Genomic DNA, 20,783 nt, shown 5'->3' with positions numbered 1-20,783 from the left:
CCCACAGCACTGTTAGGAAGAGATATCTTCTGTCCAGGATATCGATACAGCAACAGTGAAGGAACGGCGGTATTTTTCCAAGTCCTGATGGCGTGTGGCTTGGAAGGAAACTACCACGAGGTGTTGTTCCATACATCTGCTGCCCTTGTCCTTCTAGGTGTCGTGGTTGTGTGGGAAGAGATTCACTCAGTAATTTATCTGCTTTGTGGATGAAAAGAGCTTTGCTGATAATGGAGCCACAGCTTTACAGAAATCCTGCACTTCATTTCAAATTGTAACAGATTGTTCAATATACATTGTGGTTTTACAGAATTCTCCGTATCCAGACTCCATTAAACACACTCAGAAAGTAGGAAACAATGGGGTGTTGATTTAATGTTTATTTCTATTACATAAGTAACTGCACATTGAGACCATGAGATTATTGGATACTCAAAGGAGGACACATTAGAAAGAGCTGTGAGTGTAATCAGCACATTGTTCTAATCTGGTTCCTCTGCTCGAAGCCAGACCAGGTCAGAAGCCCCAGGATTTTAGATATTGAACCGTTTTGGTTTTAGTAAAGTATTGCTAACTTGATAATAAATTCCAACAGATACTCAGATCCTCTTGCAATGATGTTCAACACACCACTTGCCTTCCTGATCACTTGCTACACCTGATTTTGGTGACTCATGAACAAGGACACCCAGATCCCTCTGGATATCGGCACTTCCCAATCGCTCACCATTTAAGAAATATACTACATCACCGTTCCAATATTTAGACAATATAATAGACAATATTTTGTCTATATTATCATCCATCTGCCATGTTCTTGCCCATTCATTATCCTGTCCAAATACTCTTGAATCCTCTTTGCATCCTCCTCAGAACGCACATTCTCACCTAGTTTTGAGTCATCAGCAAACATGGAAATATTGCATTTGGTCCCCGCACCCACATCATTGACACAGATTGTGAATAACTGGAGCCCAAATACTGATCCTTGTAATACCTCACTGGTCATAGTCTGCCCAGCTGAAAATGATCCATTTATTCCTGCTCGCTGTTGTCTGTGAATCCTCAATCTGTGCCAGTATATCCCCCCCACCATTCATATGTTTCCGAACCTCCTCTGTTGGACTTTATCAAAAGTCTTCTGAAAATCCAAATGCACCACATCCACTGGTTCCCTTATCTCTTTTGCAGCATTATTCTTTTTTTTTATTAATGTAGAGTACCCAGTTATGTTTTGTTTCAAATAAGGGGCAATTTAGCATGGCCAATCCACTTAACCCACACATTTTTGGGTTGTGGGGTGAAACCCACGCAGACACAGTGGTAATATTCTTAAAGAAAACTTTCAACAGCTTTGGAATCATAGAATTTACAGTGCAGAAGGAGGGCATTCGGCCCATCAAGTCTGTGCTGGCCCTTGGAAATAGCACCCAACTTAAGCCCACACTTCTCCCCTCTCCTCATAACCCAGTAACCCCACCGAACTTTTTTTGGACACAAAGGGCAATTTATCATGGCCAATCGACCTAACTTGCACATCTTTGGACTGTGGGAGGAAACCGGAGCCCCGGAGGAAACCCACGCAGACACGGGGAAAACATGCAGACTCCACATAGACAGTGACCCATGTCGATAATCGAACCTGGGACCCTGGAGCTTTGAAGCAACTGTGCTACCCACTGTGCTACCATGCTGCCCCATGGAACATATCATTTCTCTTTCAGAAATTCATGCTGAATTTCCCAGATCAGTTAATTATTTTCTAAATGTTGCTGTTAATACATCCTTTGCAACAGATTCTAGTATTTTTCCCATTACTGATGTCAGGATAATAAGTCTATAGTTCCCCATTTATTCCCCCATTTCTGAAAAAGTGGGATTACATTTTGAACCTCCAATCTGCAGAGTCTATAGAATGTTGAAAGATGACCAGCAGCGTATCCACTGTGTCGACAGCCACCTCCTCTGACACTCTGCAATGTAAATCATCGGGTCCCAGGTATTTATCAACTTTCAATCCCATTAATTTCTCCAGTGCTACTTTTTCACTCATCTCATTCAGTTCCTCATTCCCATTAGACTGTAGTTTCTCTCTTATTTCTGGGAGGTTTTTCTACGTTCCTCCGTGGAGACAGACACAAAGTAATTATTTAGCTTCTCTGCCATTTCCCTGTTCCCCATTATAAATAAATCCTGTCTCGTCCTCTAATGAACCCACATTTGTCTTTAATAGAATCCCCAAAGTGCAGATGGAGGCCATTCAGCCCATTGATTCTGCACTGACCCTCTAAATGATCATCCCACCTAGGCCCACTCCCCCGATCTATCCCCGTAACCCCACCCGAATATTGGACACTAAGGGGCAACTTAGCATGGCCAATCCACCTAACCTGCGCATCTTTGGACTGTGGGAGGAAACCAGAGCATCTGGAGGAAACCCACACAGACACGGGGAGAACGTGCAAATATCACACAGTGTGTGTAGTTTGTGCATACTCCTCAAATCTGTGAGTTTCCTCCAGGTGCTCTGATTTCCTCTCACAGTCCAAAGATGAGCAGGTTAGGCGGTGTTACTGGGAGAGGAAGGGGGAGTGGGCCTAGCTAGGGTCCACTTTCAGGCAGTCAGTGCAAACTTGAAGTGCCGAGTGGTCTCCTTCTGCACTGTGGTGATTCTATGGATTCTCGTGCCATCATGTAGATGAGAAACAGGAGGGGCCAAGGATAGATTCTTGGGAGACACCAAATTGGAGAGGAAAGGGAGGTTGGAGATGGGGTGGTCATTTGCAAAGAAGTTGGGGGTCAAGGGTTGTTTTCACAGGATGGGTGAGGATGGTATATTTAAATTGAGGGGCAGCACCAGAAGAGAGAGAGAACTGTTAACAATATCAGTTAATGTGGGAAGTTGGATGGTCAGCGGTTTAGTGAGAATAGGGTCAATGGAGCAGAAGGCAGGTTTTGTAAACAAGATGAGATTGAACGGGACATGACAGGAGACCAGACAGAAACTGGAGATAGATGTGAGTTCATGACTCAGACAAGGGACATTTGTTTTGAGACAGTTTTGTCTGGTGGGTTAGAGGAAGGGAGAAAAACAGCAGGGGTATCTGATCGGATTGTCTCAATCTTCATGACAAAGAATCTCCACGAGCTCCTCGCAGTTGTTTTTGGAGATGAGAATGGAGAAGACAGGGGAGAAGGAGGATCCTTCAAAAGGAACTAACTTATGTTTGAGGTGTTAAAAAGATTAAATAGGGGCAGCACGGTGGTGCAGTGGATAGCACTGCTGCCTCATGGCGCCGAGGTCCCAGGTATCCCAGTTCTGGGTCACTGTCCGTGTGGAGTTTGCACATTCTCCCCGTGTTTGCGTGGGTTTCGCCCCCACAACAAAAAAGATGTGCCGGTTAGGTAGATTGGCCACACTAAATTGCCCCTTAATTGGAAAAAAATGAATCGGGCATTCTAAATTTAAAAAAAAGATTAAATATAGCATGTTAACCCTAAGCTGATTTATTTAAATGTTATCTTGACTATTAGCCTGTGTAACTGGTTTGAAATGTATTAACATCAGCAGAAACAGACCCCAATGAAGATGGATCAGACCTGGATGTGATTAACAGCAAAATCCACTCACTGTAATTACTTGTGAATTCGCTGGTGTCTCATCAGGTTGGATGACTGTGTGAATCCCTTTCCACACTTGGGGCAGATGTAAGGCCTCTCCGCAGTGTGAACCCGCTTGTGTGTCAGCAGGCTGGATGACTGAGTGAATGTCTTCCCACACTGGGAGCAGGTGAATGGCCTCTCCCCAGTGTGAGTTCGCTGGTGTACAGTGAGGTCAGATGATGTCTTGAACCCAGTCCCACAGTAAGAGCACCTGAACGGTTTCTCGTCAGTGTGAATACGTTGATGCCGCATAAGTTCCCCGGAACTTTTAAAGCATTTCCCACAGTCTGGACATTGAAAAGGTCTCTCATCAGTGTGAACACGTTGATGGAGTATCAGAGCCCGAGAACCTTTATAGCACTTCCCACAGTCTGGACATTTAAATGGTCTCTCGTCCGTGTGAACCCGCTGGTGCATCATCAAGTCTGATGACCGAATGAATCCTTTCCCACACTCTGAGCAGATGAATGGTCTCTTCCCAGTGTGAACTCGCTGGTGTCTCAGCAGGCTGGACGACTGAGCGAATCCCTTCCCACACACGGAGCAGTTGAATGGTTTCTCCCCGGTGTGCACTCGCTGGTGTTGTAGCAGGCTGGATGATCGAGAGAATCCCTTCCCACAATCGGAGCAAGTGAATGATCTCTCCCCAGAGTGTCTGGGATGATGAATTTCCAGTTGAGATGTGGATCTGAATCCCTCCTCACATTCCCATGGTTTCTCCTCATTGTGAACGGTGCTTTTTCCTTCCATGTTCAAAATTCACTGATATTCAGATTGCAACAAATTGGGCGATCCTCAGATCCTGATGTAATGTTTGGTTTGAGTTTCCTGACTGCAAATCTTCCCCTTGTAACACTCTGTTAAATTGATTTAAAACAAAAAAAAAGGGAATGAGAGGGAACCCACAAAAACACAAAGACAGGTTGTGAAATTGATCTGAATGAATCTGGTCATTTGTGGGGCCAACACTGGGATAAAGTGACCATTAAAACTGTTGGATTATCATAAAAACCCAACTGGTTCACTAATGTCCTTCAGGGAAGGGAACCTGCCAACCGGCCGGAACCCACACAAGACTCGGGCCTCTGCAAGAATACAAGAAACAGAAGCAGAAGTAGATCATTTGGCCTGTCAAACCTGGTCTGCCATTGAACACGGTTGTGGCTGATCTTGGTCTTCCAGTCTCCTTTCCTGCCAGCTCCCCGTTTCCTTAACTTCCTGAGAGACCAAAAATCACACCATCTTAACCTTAAATATATTCAACAATGGAGCATCCACAACCTTCTGGGCTAGGGAATTCCACGTGACAAGAAAGACAGAGAGAGATAAAAAGAGAGTGAGTCATGGTGGAGAGACAGCGAGGAAAGACAGAAATGATAAGGGAAAGGGAGAGAGAAAAGGGAGTGGGAGTGACAGGAACAATTGAGAGGAATTTGAAAAAAATGAAATGAGAATATATACCTACTTCAGAATCACAATTTGACAGAATCTCCTCAACCCTTCACCTCCACCACCTGGATGGACCAGGACAGCAGCTGTGTGTTAACATCACTACCTGTAAGTTCCCTTCCAAGACACACAATGCCCGATCTTGTCTGACATCAAGTGCTGAAGGAGCAGAAATTTACTCTATTTAAATATCGAGAAGATTAAACCCATTCTCTTCCGTTCCCTCGACAAACACAATCCCTGTCTGTTCCTGCAAAATGTCTGAGACTGAAGCAAACTGTTCACAACAATGGTGAAATATTTCACCCCCAGATGAGCTCCCAAACATATATCCACATCATCATCAAGATCACCTATTTTGTAACGTTTCTCTGAAAAGTCTTAATGTTTTATTCTGTTCAAGGCACAATATAAATACGAATTATTGTCACAGCTCTGGATATGTATCATTGTTCTGCACCATAAACATTTTAAAAAATGTTGCCCCCAACAATGATGGCGACTGAGCATGCGCTCTGCTACAATGAAGATATGCTGGGCGCGCGTGCGCACTGCTGCGAGTACGCAATTAAAAATGTGTGCGCATGCGCATTCCTGCTAGTGCGAAACAAAGATGGTGGCTGCTTCGTCCCGTCTGTGAGAAAGCTGCAGCCTCCGCTCAGGTCACCGGGTACCGGTAGGTTATTTTTCCCGGTTTCCTGTTTCTATCATATGTTTAGGAAGTGTGCCTCACGACCGGGCTGATCCCACTGACCTGCCATTCCGACCTTTACGGATTGTGAATCGGAGAAAGAACCTTCTTCACGTCGCCATTAATCACACTGCGCATGCTTCACTCAGCCCAGTCCCGCCCACCCATTCACTGTGATTGGTTGGAGGACCAGCTGCTTCCGAACAGGCCTCCTGTTCCCCCCCCCCCCCCCCCCCCCTCTGCTTCCATTGGTCCGGAGATGCCGTCAATCATTCCCCGGGCATTGTGAGGTTTCAAAAACAAAGAAAATTACAGCACAGGCCCTTCGGCCCTCCAAGCCTGCGCCGATCCAGATCCTTTATCTAAACCTGTTGCCTATTTTCCACGGTCTACTTCTCTCTGTTCCCCACCCCTTCATATATCTGTCCAGATGCATCTTAAATGATGCTCTCGTACCGGTCTCGACCAGCTCCGCTGGCAAAGCATTCCAGGCACCCACCACCCTCTGTGTAAAAAACTTTCCCCGCACATCTCCTTTAAACTTTTCCCCTCTCACCTTGAAAATCGTGACCCCTTGTAATTGACACCCCCACTCTTGGAAAAAGCTTGTTGCTATCCACCCTGTCCATACCTCTCATAATTTTGTAGACCTCAATTAGTTCTCCCCTCAACCTCCGTCTTTCCAATGAAAACAGTCCTATCTACTCAACCTTTCTTCATAGCTAGCACCCTCCATACCAGGCAACATCCTGGTGAACCTCCTCTACACCCTCTGTAAAGCATCCACATCCTTCTGGTAATGTGGCGACCAGAACTGCATGCAGTATTCCAAATGTGGCCTAACCAAAATCCGATACAACTGTAACATGATCTGCCGACTGTTATATTCAATACCCCGTCCGATGAAGGCGAGCATGCTGTATATATTCTTGACCACTCTATCGACCTGCGTTGCCACCTTCAGGGTTCAATGGACCTGAACTCTCAGATCTCTCTGTACATCAATTTTCCCCAGGACTCTTCCATTCACCAAGAGCAAGTCTGCTCTTGAGTTAGATCTTCCAAAATGCATCACCTTGCATTTGTCTGGATTGAACTCCATCTGCCATTTCTCTGCCCAACTCTCCAATCTATCTATATTTTGCTGTATCAGGTGAGAGGTCCATCAGAGCCAGCATGGTTTTGTGACAGGTAAATCGTGTTTGAATCATTTGTTAAAGTTCTTCGAAGGTGTCACAAGCCAAATGAATAATGGGGGTACTGTCGATGTATTTGGACTTCCAAAATACATTTGATACGGTGCTGCACAAAAGGTAATAAACAAGGTAAGATCCCATGGGAATGACAGGCAATGTAATATATCTTTTTTAGTGTCACAAGTAGGCTGACATTAACACTGCAATGAAGTTACTGTGAAAACCCCCGAGTCGCCACATTCTGGCGCCTGTTCGGGTACACGGAGGGAGAATTCAGAATGTCCAATTCGCCTAACAGCACGTCTTTTGGGACTTGTAGGAGAATGCCAGAGCGCCCGGAGGAAACCCATACAGACACGGTGAGAACGTACGGACTCCGCACAGTGACCCAAGCCGAGAATGGATCCCGGGTCCGCAGCACTGAGAAGCAACAGTGCTAACCACTGTGCCGTCCTTAAAATAAAGAATAGGCACCACTGGATTTCGAAGCCAGGATCTCCTGTTAACTAGTCAGGCGCTTGAACCAAATTCTCCCAAATTCTATCGCTTGGATAAAGGATTGGCTAACCAACCGACAGTAGAGTGAGGATTAATCTGTCTTTTTCTGGTCGGCAAGCTGTAACCAGTGATGTGCCTCAGGGTTTGGCCCTCGGGCCCCATCTATTTACAACCTGTATTAATGATTATGGGACAGTCAGAATATACAATATCTAAATTTGTAGATAACACTGAAATGGGTGGGAAAACAAGTTGCAGTGGGGAAATATGAAATAAACTAATGGATTTGCATAGGTTGGGTGAGTGGGCCAAAATTGAATAAAAAGGCAACTTATTATCTAAATGAAGAGAAACTTCATAAATGCTTTTGTGCAGCGGGATCTTGGTGTCCTCCCATCCATTCTTCTCACCCACTTCCCAACCCCCTTCCATCCACTGACTCTGTCAACACCTCCTGCTGCCTTGGGACAGCGGGCAGAATAATCAAATAATCACCCGCGTTATTGGGTGGCACAGTAACACAATGGTTAGCACTGTTGCTTCACGGCGCCAGGGACCTGGGTTCGATTCCCAGCTTGGGTCACTGTCTGTGCGGAGTCTGCATGTTCTCCCCGTGTCTGCGTGTGTTTCTTTAAAGTGCTCCGGTTTTCTCCCACAAGTCCCGAAAGACGTGCTTGTTAAGTGAATTGAACATCCTGAATTCTCCCTCGGTGTAACCGAACAGATGCCGGAGCGTGGCGATTAGGGGATTTTCACAGTAACTTCATTGCAGTGTTAAGCCTACTTGTGCCACTAATAAAGATTATTATGTTTATTTCAAGGAGGGTGGAGTCTAATAGCAAAGTGGTGTTGCTGCAGCTTCACAAGCAGCCAGTGAGGTCACATTTCGAACACTGTACAGTCTTGATCACCTTCTTCAAGGAACGATGAGGGTCTGCCAAATGAGGAAAGAATTCTCTCAAACTGGTGAATCTTGGAATTATTTACCCCAGGTAACGTGGAGGCCGAGTCCTTCATCAGTTGCAAGGCTGAGATTGATATGTTTTTAATCGGTTGGGGAATAGAGAGAAGGTAGGAAAGTGGACTTAGTGAGTGTGAGATCAGCTGTGATCTCATTAAATGGTGGAGCAGTTCAAAGGCTGAATGGCTGACTCCTGTCCCTATTGCTTCTGGTCTGTTCTGTTTGTCGGTAAAGATTTCCAGAATCTGTGTGACTGGAGAAGCACTGAGATATATAAAATCCTGGTTAGACATTTTTTTTTAAATGCTGGAAATCTTCAGCATAACGGGCAGCATCTGAAAATGAAATGAAAATCGCTTATTGTCACGAGTAGGCTTCAAATGAAGTTACTGTGAAAAGCCCCTAGTCGCCACATTCCGGCACCTGTCCGGGGAGGCTGGTACGGGAGGCTGGTCTGTGGAGGAAAACAGAGTTAATGTTTCAGGTCAGCATGATCTTTCATCAGATCAAGAACAGTGTGTTCCCATTAGGGACAAGGGGCAATCTGTGTGTGGAGCCAGAGGATATTGGTCAGCTGTTGAACGAATACTTCACATCTGTCTTCACACAAGAGAATGAGGAGATAGATATGGAACTCGGACAGGGAGACTGAGGTTTCTGAGCAAATTGACGTGGGGAGTGACATGGTGTTGGCAGGCTTAAAAGTGGACAAATCTCCAAGTGTGGATGAACTGTGTCCCTGGATGCTCTGAGAGATGAGGGAAGAGACTGCAGGAGCTCTGCCCCAAATTTTTAAATCCTTTCTGGCCACGGAGAGGTGCCAGAGGACTGGAGATCAGCTAATGTGGTCTTACCTTAAGAAAGGTTGTCGAGATAAGCCAGGAAACTACAGACTAGTTAGTCTCACGTCAGTGGTAGGGAAAACATTGGAGAAAATTCAGAAGGACAGAGACTTATCTTCACTTGGAGGGCAAGATGTGATCAGGAATAGTCAGCGTGGCTTGTTAGAGGGAGGTTATGCCTAACAAATTTTGAATTGATTTTTTATGTGACTGGCTGTGCAGATGAGGGTAGTGCAGTTGATGCAGTTTGCTGGATTTCAGCAAAGCCTTTGACAAGATCCCAAACGAGAGACATATAAAGAAGGCAAAAGCACATGGGATAGAGGTAACATGATGGGGTGGATTCAGAATTGGCTTAGCTGTAGGAGGCAGAGGATGATGACAGACGGCTGCTTTAGTGACTGGAAGCCAGTGACCAGCGGCACACCACAGGGATCCACCAGAGTGAGAATGGAGGGAGTGTGTGGGATGGAGATTTGCAGCTTTCGGAAAATAAGAGAGAGGAAAAATTGTTCCATACGAACTAGAATGATCTGTTCTGAGTTTCTATTCTGTACTGACAGCGAGGGATTTTCTAAATTGTTTTTACAGGATATTAGATAAGGAAGAATTACAGACAGAAGTCTCAAACGTCACATCTCTACCTGACAGTCACTCGATTCCCTGGAACCTGAATATCATCGGCCTTTGAATCTAGAAGAAATGTTTTCCGAACTGTCAGCTTCTAAAGGTTTCAAACATCAGTGTGACTGGAAAAGCACCGAGACCCACACAACACACACCCGAGTGAGAGTGTTCCTGACTGTGGAAAGAGTTTTAGCCAGTTACACAGCCTGAAGAAACATCATACCGTTTACAGCGGGTAAAGACCGTACCCGTGTTCTGTGTGTGGACGAGGCTTCAATTGATCATCGAACCTGGAGAGTTACAAGTTGACTTGCACTATGGAGAAACCGTGGAAATGTGGGGACTGTGGGAAGGGATTCAAAGCTCCATCTGAGGTGGAAATCCATCGTCGCAGTCACACTGGAGAGAGGCCGTTCACCTGCTCTGACTGTGGGAAGGGGTTCAGTGATTCATCCAACCTGCTGATGCACCAGCGAGTTCACACCGGGGTGAGGCCATACACCTGCTGTGATTGTGGGAAGGGATTCAGTCGATCATCCAACCTTCAATCACACCAGCGAGTTCACACTGGTGAGAGGCCATTCACCTGTTCAGAATGTGGGAAGGCGTTCACTCTGTTATCCCATTTGCAGTCACACCAGAGAGTTCACACTGGGGAGAAGCCTTTCACCTGCTCCCAGTGTGACAAAGGATTTACTAATTCATCCAATCTACAGAAACACCAGCGGGTTCACACGGGGGAGAGGCCATTCACCTGCTCTCAGTGTGAGAAGCGATTCACTCAGTTAACCCACTTACTGACACACGAGGCGGTTCACACTGGAGAGAGGCCGTTCACCTGCTCTGAATGTGGGAAGGGATTCATTCAGTTATCCAAGCTGCTGATACACCAGCGAGTTCACAATGGGGAAAGGCCGTTCACTTGTTCTGACTGTGGGAAGGGATTCACTCAGTCCTCCACCCTGCTCTCTCACCAGCGAATTCACACCGGAGAGAGACCATTCACCTGCCCTGCCTGTGGAAAGGGATTCAGAGATTCATCCACCCTGTTGAAACACCAGCGTGTTCACACTGGGGAGAGGCCATTCCTCTGCTCTCAATGTGGGAAGGGATTCACTCAGTCATCTAGCCTGCTGACACATCAGAGAGTTCACACTGGGGAGAGACCATTCATCTGTTCTGTTTGTAGGAAGGGATTCACACAGTCAGCCAACCTGCAGACACATCAGCGAGTTCACAAGCGATTATAGGGGCTGGATTCTGCTGTTATCGCTGCTGTTAATCACATCCAGGATTGACATTCTGACACTTGGTGAAGTGGGAGGGTCGGAGAGTTTCTTTCTGCTGGACTGGCCGGTCTCCCGACGTAGCTTCCAGTGGGCGGATGTTGAGTCTTAAGAGCACCTTCCCACTGAAATGATCCACAAAAGCTGATGAAGGATACTTTTATTTCATCCTGTTTAGGGTTCCATTCTGGCCTTGGGTGACTGCCTGTGTGGAGTTTGCCCTTGCTCTGTGTCAGCGTGTGTTTTCTCCCGGTGATCCAGATTCTTCCCACAGTCCACAGATGTGCAGGTTAGGTGGATTGGCCATGCTTTTGAGGTCCACCAACCATGCCAAATTGCCTCTTGAGTGTCCAAGGATGTGCAGGTTAGGTGATTGGCCATTCTAAATTGCCCATTTGTGCCAATGTGTAGGTTTGGTTATTGGGATCGGGTGGGTGAGTTGACTTGGGTGGAGTGCTCTTTCAGAGGGTTGATGCAGACTCGATGGGCCAGATGGTTATGAGGAGGATGCAGAGATGCTTCAGCAGGATTTGGACAGACTGTGAGTGGCATATGCATGGCAGATGCAGTATAATGTGGATGTCCACTTCAGTAGCAAAAATAGGAAGGCAGATTATTATTTGAATGGGTGTAATTTGAGAGAGGTGGATACTCAGCGCGGCCTGTGTCCTCGTGCATCAGTCGCTGAAAGTAAGCACACAGGTACAGCAGGCAGGAAAGAAGGCAAATGGTATGATGGCCTTCATAACGGGAGGAATAGAGATGTTTTACTGCAGTTGTATGGGGCATTGGTGAGGACACACCAGGAGTATTTTGTTCAGTTTGGTGTCCTTATCTGAGGAAGGATGTTCTTGCAATGTAGGGAGTGCAGTGAATGTTTACCAGGCTGATTCCTGGGATGGTGGGACTGTCATATGAGGAGAGACTAAATCGGTTAGGATTATATTTATTGGAGTTTAGAAGAGTGAGAGGGGATCTCATCGAAACTTCCAAAATTCTAAAAGGATTAGACAGGGTAGATTCAGAAAGAATGTTCCCGATGGTGGGGGAGTCCAGAACTAGGGGTCATAGTTTGAGGATAAGGGGGAACATTTTCAAACTGAGGTGAAGAGAAAATTCTTCATCCAGAGAGTGGGGAATCTTAAATTCGCTACCACAAAAATTGTTGAGGCCAAAACATAGTGTACTTTCAAGAAGGAATGAGATACAGCTCTTGGGGCTTGAGGGATCAAGGGATCTGGGGGGGGGGGGGGGAAAGCGGGACCAAGGGTATTGAACTTGATGATCAGCTATGATCAGAATGAATGGTGGACAGGCTCAAAGGGCCTGTTTTACTGCAATTGTATAGGGCCTCCTGCTGCTTCTATTTTCTATGTTTCTATGTCAATAGAATGGTATGTTGGCCTTCACAGTGGGAGGAATAGAGATGTTCCCTACCAGTACAGGTGGATCTAAAATCAATACATTTATCTGTGTTCCATGAGTTTGCAGCCAGTTGGCTCCATTGGTCTGTGTCAGTATTTATGCTCCACATGATCCTCCACCCGCCCCTCTTCATCCCCCCCCCCCCATCAGCATCTCCTTCTATTCCTTTCTCCCTCATGTCTGTATCCAGATTCCCCTTCAATGTATTCATGCTGTTCACCTCAACCACTCTCTGTGGTGGTGAGTTCCACATTCTCACCACTCGCTGGGTAAAGAGGTTTCTGCTGAAATTCCTATTGAATTATTGAACCTCCTCATAATCTTCCATTAGGTCACTTTTCAGTTTTCTCTTTTCTAGAGGAAAGCAGTCCCAGTCTTTCCTAAGATTAAATGCGCTGTTCTCGTATATTCTTGGAATCTTTGTTGCTCCTTTTCCAGAGTCTCTATTTCCTTTTTCTAAACGGAGATCATCAATGTTGACGGTGCTCCCAGTGTCGTCCAGCCCTGGATCTAAACAAGTTGAACATAACTCCCTGCTTCAATTCGATCCCTCTGGAATGGAACCCTATATATGGGCCCCACACTAGGAAAGATGTGATGTTCTCAGAGAGAGTGCGGAGGAGATTTATGAGAATAGTACCAGGGATGAGGGACTTCAATGAGGTGGGAGAGACTGGAGCAGCTGCAATTGTTGTTTTCAGATCAGTCATGAGATCCGAGGAGGCCATTCAGCCTATTGATTCCCTGTTGGCTCCCTGGAGCAAACTAGTCAGTCCCATCTATCCCTGTAGCCCTGCAAGTTTAGATCCCGAGATGCCCATTCGGTTTCCATTTGAAATCTTCCATTGTCTTCATTCCCACCCTCCTCACAGGGCAGCGAGTTCCAGGTCATTACCATTCCCTGCATCAAAATATTCTCCCTCACATTCCCTCTGCATCTTTTACCCAAAACCTGAAATCTGTCTCCCCCTCGTCCTTGTCCCTTCAGCTAATGGGAACAACTTTTCTTTATCCACCTTATCGAAACCTGTCATAATCTTGTCCACCTCTATCAAATATCCCCTCAATCTCCTTTGCGAAAAGGTGAACAACCCCAGCCTGACATCGACCATAAAGAACAAACCGAATATGTTAATGTCTGAAATCACATAGGAACGTTTATTTTCTGTTTTAAAGATATTGTGAATATATTGTCCTGGACAATAAATGAATTGGAATACTTTACCATGGGTGTGTCTGAATGGAATGTTTCAATCTGGTATCCACCTACTTTCCAGTGAAAGTCTGGATGTGTAATGGATGAATGAGTTGATCACTTTCTCTTGGAAATATTTCCATCCTTGCCCATGAATTTTGTTTTAAAGAAATCCACATTTGAAAGCCCGGCCACTATGTAAAATATCAGCACCGTAACAGGGAAATAAGAAAGACGGACACTCACTTTGGTCTTTTCATCAACGCATCTGAGTTAAGAGTGTGTGACATGATTTTGGTACACTGGTGTGAGTGTGTAGATATCATTTGTTACATATGAAAAATAGCAAGTGTAAATTTACGGTGAAATGGGCTGAAGACCGGGTCCCAAACACACACAGCTACTTGAGACACAGTAGGAGATGAAATGGTAAAGGAATTGTGTTTCGGAACCATGAGGTCATGTTGCAGTTGTACAAAACTCTGGTGTGGCCGCATTTCGAGTATTGTGTGCAGTTCTGGTCGCCACATTATAGGAAGGATGTAGAAGCATTGGAAAGGGTACAGAGGAGATTTACAAGAATGTTGCCTGGTATGGAGGGAAGATCGTATGAGGAAAGGCTGAAGGACTTGAGGCTGTTTTCTTTAGAGAGAAGATGGTTAAGAGGTGACTTAATTGATGCATACAAGATGATCAGAGGATTAGATAGGGTGGACGGTGAGAGCCTTTTTCCTCGGATGGTGATGTCCAGCACGAGGGGACATAGCTTTAAATTGAGGGGAGATAGATATAGGACAGATGTCAGAGGTAGGTTCTTTACTCAGAGTAGTAAGGGCGTGGAATGTCCTGCCTGCAACAGTAGTGGACTCGCCAACATTAAACGCATTCAAATGGTCATTGGATAGGCATATGGACGATAAGGGAATAGTGTAGAGGGACTTTAGAGGGGTTTCACAGGACGGTGCAACATCGAGGGCCGAAGGGCCTGTACTGCGCTGTAATGTTCTATGTTAATGTAACCAAGGGATTGAGACAATATTGTGACAGCATCAAAGCATTGACACACACTCCAGAGAGAAACTGACTTTAAAACAACCAATGGAGAGGGTGCTTCTACCCAGAGTGTAATGGTAATGCTGCTGCATTTTGATACTACTGCTCAGACATTAGACTGTCAACTCTTATTTATACTGAATTAAATCTAACCACTGCCACCAATAAGGGCTATCACTGTGAATCATTTCAGAGTTTGGGGAAGTGGAGGTGTTAGGGGTCAATATAAATTAGGAGCAGGAGTCGACCATTCGTCCCCTCGATCCTGCTCCTCCATTCAATGAAATCAGGGCTAATCTGATTGTGGTCTCAACTCCACTTTCCTTCTCCATCCTTTCATTCTGTTGTCAATCAAGAATCGATCAAATTCAGCCTTAAAGCAGCTTCAATGGCCCCACCTCCAGCCCTCGGGAAGAAAGATTCATAGACCCACAGTCATCAGGGGGCACAATTATCAGCATCTTAAATGGGAGACCCCTTATTTGTAAATGGTGTCCCCTAGTTCTAGTCTCTGCCACAAGGGGAAACATTCTCTCTGTCAATTCCACTCAGCGTCTCCTGTGTTTAAATAAGATCATCTCTCATTCTTCTAAACTGCAATGGATACAGGCCCAACCTGTCAAACCTTTCCTCAGAGGATAATCCCCTCATTCCAGGAATCCAGAGTCAACCTTCTCTATACTGCTTCTAATGCACTTATCTCATTTCTGAAATAAGGAGACCCAAACGGTACACAGTGCTCTAAATATGGTCTCACGAAGGCCCTGTACAACTGCAGCAAAACATCCCCACTTTTATATTCCATTTCCTTTGCAATTTACAATATTCCATTGACCTTCCTAATCACTTGGTGTACCTGCAGACTAACTTGCGATTCCAGGACACCCGATCCCTCTGTAACTCCGAGTTCTGCAATCTCTCCCCATTTAAATAATATTGTTTTATTTAATACTTTCTGACAAAGTGGACAATTCACAATTTCCAAAGTTATGCTCCATCTGCCAGGTTTTTGCCACCCGCTTAACCTATTTGTAGTCAGAGTACTTAAATCCACTTCACAAATTGCTGTCCGACCTGTCTTTGAGGCATCAGAAAATTTAGCCGCCAGACATTCAATCCCGTCATCCAACACATTCATACAGATTGTAAATGGTTGGGAGCCCAACACTGATCCTGGTGACATTCCACTTGTCAAATTTTACCCACCCAGAAATGACCCATTTATACCGACTGGCTGCTTCCTGTTCGCCCACCAATCCTCTATTCATGCTGATATGTTGCCCCCATGCCACAAGTTCTTACTTTGTGTAATAACTTTTGATGTGACACCTTGGGAAATGATAAAAGCACATCTACAGGTTCCCCTTTATTGACATCCCTTGTTACCTCCTCAAAGAATCTTGATAAATTAGTCAATCACGATTGATTTCATGAACCCATTTTCAATCACTGTCAAAAGAAAAATCAGATTTCCTCTACCCCTCTGGCTCCTGTGCCAATTACCTTAGACGGACTCACTTTCTGTTAAAGAGCCTGTCAACCCCTGTCACCTACTTTCCCGAAAGTGAACAAATTTAATCAGGAAAAGTCCAACAAATTCAAATAGTTTACTGTTAAAAGTTTATTGATAAAACAGAACATGGTTTAAAAAAACTAACAGAAAATTACTTGAGGATCAAAGACAATCAGAGTAACAGGATGTTCACAATGTTCTGGGTCCCAAATGGTTTCCCTTCAGCTCCTCTGTACCCTGTCCCCGTGACTCCCCGCTTTGGACACGGGGGCACTGAACCCTGGGGGTCGCATCACCATCAGCCCCGGTCACCCCCCCCCCCCCCTCGCCCCGAACCCTGATTGGTTGGATGTCCAGTTCCCAGTCAGGCCTCCAGCACCTTCCTGTCTCTATTAGCGACGCCCATGGCAGTTCCCCAAATGGGGAACAGGCCCCGTTATTCTCAGCTAAATTCAGCCCTCAGCTCCATCACCTGGCTGTCAGTGACACGAGCAATAGAGACAGAAAGGTGCCCGAGGCTCAAATAGGAAGACAAAACTTGTGGATTTGGACCCCCGTAAAGGTCAGCAACGTCTTCAAAAAAATCAAATTCCCAGTCAACAAATTAAAGGATCACACGACGGGACTTCAAGTCTTATGATTTTAATGCAACAAACAAACGAGAAGCTACTTTAACTCGGAAACCTACATATTAAACTATAAACTAGAACGTTGCCCGTTTGCACAATCTAAAGCCACACTCCACGATTATAGTTACCCGGCCCTATAAGTCGAAACTTAATTGTCTCAGAACCTGTCCAAGGTGATGATTCATTCCTGAGGATTTATGTCCGTTCTTCGACCAAGACACCGAGAGACAAAGGGAGAATAGAATAGAATGTGAACGAGCAAAATACATCAAAATGGACTGCAAAAGTTTCTATGGCTACGTAAAAAGGAAACGTTTGGCTCAGTCAAAAGTTTTGTCTGTTCCAGATAGAGTCAGGAGAATTTAGAATGAAGGATAGAGATCTCTACAGCCACCTCGTTCAACACTCTGGGATGTAGATCATCAGCTTTTGGGGATTTATTCACTTTCAAACCCATTAATTTCTCCAGTACTACTTTTTCACCAATACTAATCTCTGCCAGTTCCTTGGTTCTCTGGTGTTTTGGGGACAATTTCTGTATCTTCCTCTGTGAAGACAGACACACATTGTTTAGTTTCTCTGCCATTTCCTTACTCCCCATTATAAACTCTCCTGTCTCTGCCTTGAATGGACCCACATTGGTCTTTGCTAATCTTTTCCTTTTCACATTCCTGTAGAAGCTTTTCCAGTCGGTTTTTATGTTTCTCGCCAGTTTGCTCTCATCAGTTTCTTGGTCCTCCTTTGCTGAATTTTAATGGATCTCATGGAATCTTTTAACTTTCCTTGTTAGCCACGGTTACATCATTTTTCCTGTTAGATTTTTGTTCCTTAAAGGAATCTATATTTGTTGTATATGTGTGAAATAAAAGTTGCAAAAATCCCAGAGGACCATAGGCTGCTCTCCCCTTTGACAGAGAGAGAGCTGACTGGGGGTAATTTAACCCGAGGGTCAGCACACCTCAGGCGAGGGGCCTGGTTGAAAAGGGGGGGGGGGGCCTTCGTGAATAAACTCAGCCAGTACGGGAGTTGAATCCTCTCTGTTGACCTCGCTCTGCATCACAAACCAGCCGTCCAGCCAACTGAGCTAACCGACCCCTGATAAATATGTAATAATTCCTTAAATATTAGGTATTCCCTGTACCAATGAGTTTCCCAGTCAACCTTAGACAACTTGCCCCTCATACCCTGATAGTTTTCTTCTGTGAGGAACACCCAGATAAATTAAACAAAGGAACCATGTAACCACCAGGGCCCATCTCCATGGCAATGTGGCTTTGAGGGCGGGCGGGGGGATTCCAAACAGAAATGGAAAATAAATATCTCCACAATTCCAAACACCCTTTCACTCTGAGATCCTTGTGCAATTTGAAGCCAGGTATTAGCAACAAGGCTCAAACAGCATCAGCCCACTGGAGGCAAAGTGGTGAGACCGGCCAGTCCAGCAGAAAGAAACCCTCCGACCATCCCCACTGACCACCTGTCAGAATGAACTAAATGCAGTCCTGGCTGTTAGAGCGGAAACAATAACAGCAGAATTCAACCCCTGTAATCAATTGTGAAATTGTTGGTTGTCACCAGCAGGTGCGATGAAACATGCAATCCTGTCTCACATTGAGAGGTGAACTGGTCTCTCCCCAGTGTGAACTCGCTGATGTCTCCGCAGGGTGGATAACTGAGTAAATCCTTTCCCACACTGGGAGCAGGTGAATGGCCTCTCCCCCAGTATGAACTCGCTGGTGTGTCTGCAAGGTGAGATTAACTGACTGATCCCTTCCCACACTGAGAGCAGGTGAAAGGCCTCTCCCCAGAGTGAACTCGCTGGTGTGTCTGCAGGGTGGATAATTGAGTAAATCCCTTTCCCACACTTGGAGCAGGTGAATGGCCTCTCCCAGTGTGAACTCGCTGGTGGCTCCGCAGGTGGGAATGTGAGTAATCCTTTCCCACACTTGAGAGCAGGTGAATGGCCTCTCCCCAGTGTGAACTCGCTGATGTGTCTGCAGGTTGAATAAATTACTGAATCCCTTCCCACATTGAGAGCAGGTGAACGGTCTCTCCCCAGTGTGAACTCGTTGGTGTGACTGCAGGTTGGATAACTGAGTGAATCCCTTCCCACAATGGGAGCAGGTGAACACCCTCTCCCCAGTGTGAACTCGCTGATGCTTCCACAGGCCGGATGAATCACTGAATCCCTTCCCACACCGAGAGCAGGTGAACGGCCTCTCCCCGGTGTGACTGCGTATATGAATCTCCACCTGAGATGGGGCTTGGAATCCCTTCCCACAGTCCTCACATTTCCACGGTTTCTCCATGTTTTGGGTCTCCTCGTGTCTCTCTAAGCCGGATGATCAGTTGAAGCCTCATCCACACACACAACACGGGTCCGGTCTTTACACGCTGTGAATATTGTGATGTTTTTTCAGGTTGTGTAGCTGGTTAAAGCTCTTTCCACAGTCAGTTCACTGAAACACTCTCACCCGGTGTGTGTTGTGTGGGTCTCGGTGCTTTTCCAGTCACACTGATGTTTGAAATCTTTAGCTGACAGTTCCGGTAAACATTTCACCTTCTTGATTCAAAGGCCGATGATATTCAGGTTCTAAGGAATCGAGTGACTATCAGGTCGAGACGTGACTTTTGAGATTTATGTCTGTAATTCCTCCTTGTCTAATATCCTGTAAAAACAATTTACAAAATTCATCACTGTCAGTACAGGGTAGAAACAGACAATTCTAGTTTCTATGTCACATTTTTTCCTTTCTCTTCTTCCCCGAAAGCTGCAAATTTCCATCCCACACACTCTCCCTCCATTCTCACTCTGCTGTATCTAATATTCACCCTCCCAATTCTCCCGAAGGTGCTGATTCAGGCTGATTGACAGATCCAAACTCTCAGCTTCCCATCCAGGAGATCAGAACAAATATGAGCTGCAGTCAGCCATTCGGCCCATCAAACCTGAACCATTCAATGGGATCATTGGCCGATCTACATCAGCGCCGTTTTCCCCACACTATCCCCATGTCCCTTGACCTCTTGAATATCTAGAAACCTATCAGTCTGTGTCTTGAAAATACTTAATGACTGAATCTCCAGAATCCTCGGAGGTTGAGAATTCCAAACCTTCACCACATCCTCAAGCAAAGAAATCCCATCTCATCTCAGCTTTCTCTCAATTTACCTGCCAGTTCCCCATAACCCTCCACACCCTCAATCAGAAATCTGTCTGTGGCTGGGATGGGGGGTGTCAGGCATGTGATACGGGTGCGGGAGTAGCTGCCTTACGACAGGTTCTGGTGCCACTAACCTATAATCTGACACTTATCCTGATTGCCCGGCACTCATCTACCTAATCCTTGATCGTGTCCCTGGAAGACTCGGGGTTTGGTCTGGTAGGATAATGCCGCAAAAATTTGCAGATGACACTAAAGTCGGTGGAGTTGTGGACAGTGCAGAAGGATGTTACAAGTTACAGAGGGACATAGATAAGCTGCAGAACTCGGCTGACAGGTGGCAAATGGAGTTTAATGCAGAAAAGTGTGAGGTGATTCATTTTGGAAGGAATAACAGGAAGACAGAGTACTGGGCTAATGGGAAGATTCTTGGTAGTGTGGACGAGCAGAGAGATCTCGGTGTCCATGTCCATAAATCCCTGAAAGTTGCCACCCAGGTTGAGAGGGTTGTTAAGAAGGTGTATGGTGTGTTAGCTTTTATTGGTAGAGGAATTGAGTTTCGGAGCCATGAGGTCATGTTGCAGTTGTACA

The 20,783-nt window shown here is 45.6% G+C and overlaps 2 protein-coding genes across 4 annotated transcripts in view; one reads left to right on the top strand and one right to left on the bottom strand.

The window, feature by feature from the left end:
* Nucleotides 1–5,962, bottom strand: part of LOC119961553 (zinc finger protein 239-like) — a 31,193-nt gene extending 25,231 nt beyond the window's left edge. The window contains exons 1-2 of one of the 3 annotated variants that reach the window (XM_038788884.1): nucleotides 5,880–5,962; nucleotides 2,957–4,520 (exon numbers count right to left, since the gene is read on the bottom strand). In XM_038788884.1, coding sequence (XP_038644812.1) covers nucleotides 3,637–4,413 — 777 coding nt within the window. In that variant the 5' untranslated portion in view covers nucleotides 4,414–4,520; nucleotides 5,880–5,962 and the 3' untranslated portion in view covers nucleotides 2,957–3,636. Of the gene's footprint in view, nucleotides 1–2,956; nucleotides 4,521–5,866 lie in introns of those variants that run through there. The other 2 variants (XM_038788883.1, XM_038788881.1) reach the window with 2 other exon arrangements.
* LOC119961539 (gastrula zinc finger protein XlCGF8.2DB-like) lies at nucleotides 5,713–13,118 on the top strand. Its single transcript, XM_038788864.1, has 3 exons — nucleotides 5,713–5,788; nucleotides 9,892–10,991; nucleotides 13,077–13,118. Exons 2-3 carry the CDS (start codon nucleotides 10,245–10,247, stop codon nucleotides 13,116–13,118), a joined length of 789 nt encoding a protein of 262 aa, XP_038644792.1. The 5' UTR covers nucleotides 5,713–5,788; nucleotides 9,892–10,244.
* The last annotated feature ends 7,665 nt before the right edge of the window (nucleotides 13,119–20,783 follow it).

This window comes from Scyliorhinus canicula, unplaced genomic scaffold, assembly GCF_902713615.1.
Source record: "Scyliorhinus canicula unplaced genomic scaffold, sScyCan1.1, whole genome shotgun sequence".
Classification (NCBI taxonomy): domain Eukaryota; kingdom Metazoa; phylum Chordata; class Chondrichthyes; order Carcharhiniformes; family Scyliorhinidae; genus Scyliorhinus; species Scyliorhinus canicula.
The sequence above is the reverse complement of the archived record's forward strand: the minus strand, read 5'-3'. Positions and strand labels throughout refer to the sequence as shown.

Excerpts from the sequence above, each read along its gene's own strand:
- LOC119961539 (XM_038788864.1), top strand. The coding sequence starts at position 10,245 with ATGGAGAAACCGTGGAAATGTGGGGACTGTGGGAAGGGATTCAAAGCT. Across the intron at positions 10,992-13,076 it reads CCCTGTTGAAACACCAGCGT|AGTCTCTATTTCCTTTTTCT; the intron begins GTTCACACTGGG and ends CTCCTTTTCCAG.